General features: G+C 62.0%; 1 protein-coding gene across 4 annotated transcripts; it reads left to right on the top strand.

The window, feature by feature from the left end:
• Positions 1-739: 739 nt before the first annotated feature.
• Positions 740-6,697, top strand: TBC1D10C (TBC1 domain family member 10C). 4 transcript variants are annotated; one of them, XM_081239369.1, is made up of 9 exons: positions 740-911; positions 1,644-1,743; positions 1,969-2,076; positions 2,164-2,270; positions 2,474-2,588; positions 3,282-3,347; positions 3,473-3,662; positions 5,174-5,328; positions 5,626-6,697. In XM_081239369.1, the coding sequence occupies exons 1-9, from the start codon at positions 763-765 to the stop codon at positions 5,971-5,973; spliced, it is 1,338 nt and encodes a 445-aa protein (XP_081095495.1). In that variant the 5' UTR covers positions 740-762; the 3' UTR covers positions 5,974-6,697. The 4 variants fall into 4 exon arrangements, with proteins under 4 accessions (XP_081095495.1, XP_081095492.1, XP_081095493.1 ...); XM_081239366.1 differs by having other exon boundaries at positions 751-911; positions 2,164-2,317; positions 3,137-3,347; XM_081239367.1 differs by having other exon boundaries at positions 751-911; positions 2,478-2,588; positions 3,137-3,347.
• Positions 6,698-7,117: the final 420 nt, after the last annotated feature.

Below are 7,117 nucleotides of genomic sequence, written 5' to 3' on the forward strand. Positions count from 1 at the left end.
AGACACATGTTGCTGACCTCCGAGCTCATTTTGGTCCACACTGCCTGTGGTGCATGCTAAATTATTACTTTTTGTAATGTCTCATCCTTGCCTTTTGAGTAGCATAGTAACGCTACTTTGTGTGCATGTTGAAAGTATTACTTTGTAAAGAGCAAACACTAAATACACCATGATACCCGTTGGACCCTGAATCGAGTGTTTTACATGCCAGTGACCTCAAATCTGGAGGCAGCCTGCCCTCTCTACCTCTGGCAGGCCCTGGCTGCCCTCTCTACCTCTGGCAGGCCCTGGCACACCCAGCACAGGAACCCAAGCCTGCACCCACCCAGCCCACCGGCATGGTGGGAGGAGCCCATGGCCCAGGGCCCGTGGGGCAGGCCGGAAGAGCCCGGGACAGGAAGGGGTAACTACCCCCCCCACGCACTTAGGAGGGGCCCGCCGGCTGGTTGCCGAAGCTGTGGCTGAGGGGGAAGTGAGAGGAGGAGGTGAGGTGCGGCAAGGAGGTAAGCCGGGCTACAGGGGACAGGGGCCTGGCCTTTCTGCCACTTCTGGGCCCATGCTCCACCCCCACCCCACACGAGAAGAGGAGACAGAAGGGGCTTGGAGAGACACCCTGAAATCTGCTCCCTCTGACCACTCAGTCGGGTCCTGGGGCTGGGGCCTGGCTGGATAGGAGCCCAGGCCCCAGACTGGCTAGGAGCCGCCTCTCACATTGGCTTTCCCCACATCTTGCAGCCTGTGGCATCAGGGGTCTGCAGCACCATGGCCCAGGCCCTGGGGGAGGACCTGGTGCAGCCTGGTGAGCAGGATGACTCCAGCTCTTTGGGGTCTGACTCAGAGCTGAGTGGGCCCGGCCCATATCGCCAGGCTGACCGCTATGGCTTCATTGGGGGCAGCTCAGCAGAGCCAGGGTAAGTAGGGAAGGGATGGGGTGGGGCGGTGGGGTGCTGGGAATAAGGGTGGGATCTGAGGGCTGAATTCTAGAGTGAGGTCCAACCTCGAGGGTCCTGGGCGGGTCTGGGGACTCAGCCAGTATCATCCCCTCTCGGGTTCCAGATGGAATCCTAAGGTTAGCAGGGCTGCGGGGGGTGGTCCCTGCATGTCTCTTTTACTCCCAGTCTCTGAGGGTTTCCACCCACCTCTGGGACCCAACATTCTTCCCCTTCTAATCTGGCCCGGGAATCCCGGATCCAGATCACAGAACCCACACTTCTTCCCCCACCAAGCCTCTGCATTCCCAATGTACAGACAGGAAGACAGGTCCAGAAACAGATAGGAGGGTCACACAGCAGATCAGAGAGAGAATCGAACTCACAACTCCTGGCTTCTAGTCCAGGACTCTGTCTACCCAACTTCCTTGATGACTTGTCTGTGTCCCTATCCTGGGGGACAGTCAACAAGCCCCTCCCTCAACACACACCTACACACCCCCTTCAGTCTCTCCTGCTTCCACCCACATCGGAGCCACATCCTTTCCTGTCCCCATGACAACCACTGGCAACTCCTAGGTGACAGGTCCCCACCCCACCCCAGAGATCTCCAGGGCCAGGAGTTAGGCTCACCCAGGTAGCATGAAGGGTGGCAGATGTCGGCTCTGGGTAACAGCTGCCCAGCGCCTGGACACCTGTGCCATGTGTCCCCAGGCCAGGTCACCCTCCTGCAGACCTTATCCGCCAGCGGGAGATGAAGTGGGTGGAGATGACCTCACACTGGGAGAAAACCATGTCTCGGCGGTACAAGAAGGTGAGGGGGAGAGTGGTCCCACCCAGGCCTCTGTGGCTCAGCGCCCTTTGCCTCGGCCCATGCCCTGGCAAAATTCACCCCTCCCGTGTCCCAGTACCTCCTGCCTTTTCTCCCTGCTACCCAAGGTGGCTCTTGCCTGATGACAGGTTGTGCTTGGGGCCTGCTGACAGGAGCAGGGGAAGCTGGCTTGGCTGGCCTAACGGGGTCCCTTGGCCTCACCCACAGATAAAGATGCAGTGCCGGAAAGGCATCCCCTCGGCCCTGCGGGCCCGGTGCTGGCCCCTGTTGTGCGGGGCCCATGTGTGTCAGCAGAACAGCCGTGTCACTTATCAGGTGAGGGAAATGGCAGGGGTCCCACCTCCCTTCCCTTGGCCCTTCACCACTCTGGGCCTTCACATCCACCTTTTTGTCCACCCATAGGAATTGGCTGAGGCCCCTGGGGACCCACAGTGGGTGGAGACCATCGGCAGGGACCTGCACCGCCAGTTCCCTCTGCATGAGATGTTTGTGTCACCCCAGGGTCACGGGTACGAGGCCAGTGATGCCCAGGGACCCCCAGCCCCACAACCCCCAGGTGCTTTGGCCTAGTCCCCCCCAGCCCCAGCTTTATATCTTTGCATCTCAGAGGACCCAGCAAGGCCCTTGGGGGGCTGAGGCCTGGGCAAGGGCCGCCAGAGGGTGGGGAAGGGATGCCCAGAGGACTGGCCCCTAATGGGGTCTTCTGGTGCAGGCAGCAGGGGCTCCTCCAGGTACTCAAGGCCTACACCCTATATCGGCCGGAACAGGGCTACTGCCAGGCCCAGGGCCCTGTGGCTGCCGTGCTGCTCATGTATCTGCCCCCAGAGGTGAGTGCCCTCAACCCTGCTACGGGACCCAAGACCCTGACCCCCTAACCCCAGTGATCCATGACCCCCAACGCTGGTGACCTAGGGACTTAGCAATCCTGTGCCCTGGACCCATGACCCCTCCATCCCCAGGAACTCTGGCCTCAGGGACCTGGGATCCTTGACTTCTACCCAAACCTGTCCTAGTGAGTGACCCAGGGCCTCATGACCACCAACCTCAGCGACCTTCAAACCCAACGACCTTGACTGCAGGAACATGGAACCCTGAGCCCTGACATTTGCCCCAATGATCTAGGAGTCTGGATGTTATTACCTTGACCTCATGACTTCTGATTCGAACCCTGTGACCATGATCCCTGACCCCAGTGACCCCAAGAACCCAAGACTTGAACTTTGGGACCCTCCCTAGCCTTGACCAGTGAGCCCCTACTCTGTGACCCTCAAATTCAACACCCTGAGCCCTGTGACTTCCAACTCCCTATGCCCCTTGGTAGGCCTCTATCTGGGCAACGGGAAGCATTTTGGTAAGACCTGCCCCTCCCCACCAGCCCCAGCACTGAGTCCAGGCTCCTGGCTCCAGAGTCACCCCAGATGGTGTCCAGACCCTCCCCTGCGCCCGTTTTTTCCCCTGCCCTGCGGTCCCCTCCGTGGTCTCCTCTGCGGTGGGCACTCAAGGCCTGTGCCCGCCCCCAGGAGGCCTTCTGGTGCCTGGTACAGATCTGCGAGGTTTACCTCCCTGGCTACTACGGGCCCCATATGGTGAGAGGCTGGGATGGGGCCAGAGGGCACAGGGGGAGGGGCTGGGCGGGGGGTGGGGAGGGGCCTGGGGACGGGGTGGGGACCTGGGGACCGGGAGTGGAGCTGCCTGATGGACGTGGCCACAGGAGGCTGTACGGCTGGACGCTGAGGTGTTCGCGGCCCTGCTGCGGCGGCTGCTCCCGCGTGTGCACAAGCACCTGCAGCAGGTGGGCGTCGGGCCCCTGCTCTACCTGCCCGAGTGGTTCCTGTGCCTCTTCGCCCGCTCCTTGCCCTTCCCCACGGTGCTTCGTGTCTGGGACGCTTTCCTTAGCGAGGGTGAGTGGGTGGCTGGCCAGGTGGGTGGGGGCAGGCGTGGGAACTGGGGCCGGGAGCCTCGGGTGCCTGGTGTGCAGAGGGGATGAGGGTGCCAGCTCTGCTCTGCCCACCGCCACTGCCAGTCCTGGCCTGGGGTCTGGGTGCTGGGGTGTGCTGAGGGTGACAGCGCCCTGTGGCTCTGAGGAAACGGCCCAGCCCTTGGCCACGGATCACCAATGTAATTAATGATAGCCCCCACCCCCAGCAGTGAGACCCCCACAGGGAGGGCACCATCTGCTTGGGGGAGGGCTGGAGGCGGGGGGCGCTTCCCCAAGGTAGATAGGGCAGGAGCTGCAGAGATCAGGGACTGGGTGGGCACAGTGGGGGCATGGCCGATGGAGCCCCACGGGCCCTTGGTGAGCGCTCTCGGAGGCCAGCGCTGCTCTGGAAGCCAGGGCCACTTGAGTAAGTGAGACCCACATTCTGGTGGAGGTGGGCATGGGTGGTGACGGTACTAAATTAACAAGATATTTGTAGATTTTGTCATACGTTCTGTGAAGAAAATAAAACAAAGGACGTGCCAGAGTATGGGGGCGGCAGGAGGAGAGCGCTGTTTAAAGGTGCTCGCGGCTGCTCTATGGAAGAGGCAAACTTGCAGGGCCAGTGTGGAGGCGGAGAGGCCAGGCTACAGACGACTGACTTGGGGGTGCGGACGTGGGAGAGGTGCCAGGCCAAGAGCTGGGTGGCTGGACCAAAAAATGGTAGAAATCAATCAGTACATCTATTGAGCACCTGCTGTATGCCCAGTTGGCTTCAGGCTGGCTTAGAGCTCTGGCCACGGGTGTCCAAGTTGCCGTCTACGTGGCCTCCCCTGCAGACGCAGACCTCGAGGGTGGGGCAGAGCAGGGCCCCCCTCAGGGTGGCTGAGCTACCCTTGCCCTCTGCCTCAGGCTCCCTTTCATAACGGTGACACCGTTAGTAGTCGCTGCTGTCCCTTTACAAGTCACAGTTGTCACCAGACCTCACTGGTCCCCTGACTGCTGTTCTCAGAAGACCCGAGGCTACCAGGAAGGAATTCTGAGGCTCCAGGAACAGGCCCAAGGTCACACCCATGTGTGTGTGTGCGTGTGTGCGTGTTTGTGTGCACATGTGTCCTATGCTCTTGGCTTAGAGGTGAGGAGTTATGGCTAGAATCTTTCTAGAATCAGAAGGTCACAGGTCTGAGCTGGAAAGGCCTTCATGTCACCACCCAGCCCTTCCTTGGAGGGACGAGGAGCTGAGGCCCGGAATGAGAAGGCTTGGCGTGAGGCGTCCGGTAGCCCCTGGCTCCTGGCAGGCTGCTCTGCCCAGAAGTGTCTGTGGCCGCTGAGACATGCTGGCCAGAGCTCTCAGATTGCCACCGTGCTCTCGGTCATTGGGTCACGGCAGCAGAGCTGCAGGAGGGTGGAAGGAGTCTGGCTGAGGGCAGGTTCAGGTGCAGACTGAGGAAGCCCAGGGCTGGCCCCGCAACTGAGTGAGCCCCCGGCCTGCAGGTGTGAAGGTGCTGTTCCGCGTGGGGCTGACACTGGTACGCCTGGCACTGGGCACCACTGAACAGCGCCTGGCCTGCCCGGGGCTCCTGGAGACGCTCGGTGCCCTTCGAGCCATCCCGCCCACCCAGCTGCAGGAGGAGGTCTTCATGCCCCAGGTGGGTGCCCCTTGCCTGCCCTCTGCAATGGCCCAGCCCCCCTGCATAGTTGCGGAAACTGAGTCCCAGAGGGGGAAGTCAGAGTAAGAACCGGGGCTCAGTTCTTGTCCTCTGAGCAGCAGAGAATGTGGAAACCCCAGGCCTCAAGTGGCTTTCTGTGGCTCCTTTAGTCTCTGTCTGTCAGCCCCTCAGCCCTCAGCCACTTCCTGCGGCTGTGTCCTGCCCGCCCCACAGGGACCTCATCGCTTCCTGCCCTCCCCCAGGCCAGGCAGATTCAGTATCAACTTCTCCCCACAGGTGCACAGTGTGGCCCTGTCCGAACAGGACTTGCAGCGGGAGATCAAGGCCCAGCTGGCCCAGCTGCCCGCGTCAGCATCTGGGCCACCCCCGAGGCCGCAGGCCCGCCTGCCTGGGGCCCAAGCCATCTTTGAGGCCCAGCAGCTGGCAGGAACCCGGGGAGCCACCAGGCCCGAGGTGCCCCGCATCGTGGTGCAGCCCCCGGAGGAGCCCAGGCCGCCGCGGCGCAAGCCCCAGACCCGAGGCAAGACTTTCCATGGGCTGCTGACTCGGTCCAGGGCCCCCCATATCGAGAGCCCCGCCAGGTCCCATCGAGGCTCCACCTCCTCCCTGGACACCCGATTCTGAAGGTTCCACTTCTGAGGGTACCAGAGACTCAGGGTCCCCCAACCCCAATTGCCTGAACGGTGGATGCCAGCCTCAAAGTAGGCACCGCACTTCACAGCCGGGATGGATGCCTCAGCTTCTTTCCCGTGGACTGTGTCAGGGTCGAGGATGAAGGAAGGTGAGAGAGTGAGGTTCTGGGGACCCAGGCCCATCATCCGCCCATGGTGCTGTCCTGGTGCCTGGGCCCTTGCAAGCATCGAGCTGGCGCTGAAGGAGGGTGAGGTTAGGGGCACAGGCTAGGCTTAGGGGACCCCAAGGCTCCTGGGGAGGCCTGGAATAAAGTCTGAGCAGAAGCCCGTATGCAGTCAGATGGAACGCCTTGCATCCAGCCTCAACCCCAGACCAGCGGCTCCTTCCCCTCCGGCCCTCACTCCCCTCACAGCCCCGCCCCTCCTAGCCCAGCCCCGGCTCCTCAGAGCTCACCGAGGCTGCCTATTGGCTGCTGGAAGGTCTTCACCAGCAACAGGAGCCAATGGTAGGCTGCAGCGCCCAGCCTCTTGGGGTCAGGGAAGGCTTCTGTACCTGGGGGAAGAGGGCTCCCCAAGTGGATGCTGGGCCCAGAAGTGGGACCCTGTCCCCTCTTCTGCTCCCTCTCCCTGCTGGTTCAGGATGCCCCCCAGGGCTGTGGGCACTCTTAAGCCAAGTCCGCCCCCCACCCATGGTCCTGGTCCTGTCCTCAGAGAGAGCCAGCTGAGAACAAAGGCCTAGTGTGCCTGGACGAAGGAGAAGGGGCCTGCCAGCCCTTGCCCCCTGCCTAAGCCCCAGCCGCACCCCCTGGGGACTGCCACCGTGGAAGCCGCTCCCACACTCGCTAATTGCCCCCGTGGGTGCCTGAGGTGCCTGGGACAGGAGCCGTCTCCAGGACAACGGGGCTGGTTCTGACGTAGGCTTCTGTTCCTGCAGGGCCCATTCCGGGTGCCCTGCCTCCTTGCTTCCTTGGGTGCCCTCCCTTGAAGGGGGGAGGGGGAGGGGGAGTACCCGGAGAAAGTGTCCACAGTCCCGCTTAAATGGCGGAGTGGGGTGTTTTTTGGCCGCGCTGTGCATCTTAGTTCCTTGACCAGGGATCCAACCTGAGCCCCCTGCAGTGGAAGCGCGGAGTCTTAAC

The sequence above is a fragment of the Mesoplodon bidens genome (genome assembly GCF_964165515.1).
Source record: "Mesoplodon bidens genome assembly, chromosome: 7".
Classification (NCBI taxonomy): Eukaryota; Metazoa; Chordata; class Mammalia; order Artiodactyla; family Ziphiidae; genus Mesoplodon; species Mesoplodon bidens.

Bases quoted from the DNA above. Each gene is read 5' to 3' on its own strand.
- TBC1D10C (XM_081239366.1), top strand. From the start codon at position 763: ATGGCCCAGGCCCTGGGGGAGGACCTGGTGCAGCCTGGTGAGCAGGAT. The intron at 2,589-3,136 runs GTGAGTGCCCTC...CCTCCCCACCAG, and splicing joins TCATGTATCTGCCCCCAGAG to CCCCAGCACTGAGTCCAGGC. The intron at 5,329-5,625 runs GTGGGTGCCCCT...TTCTCCCCACAG, and splicing joins AGGAGGTCTTCATGCCCCAG to GTGCACAGTGTGGCCCTGTC.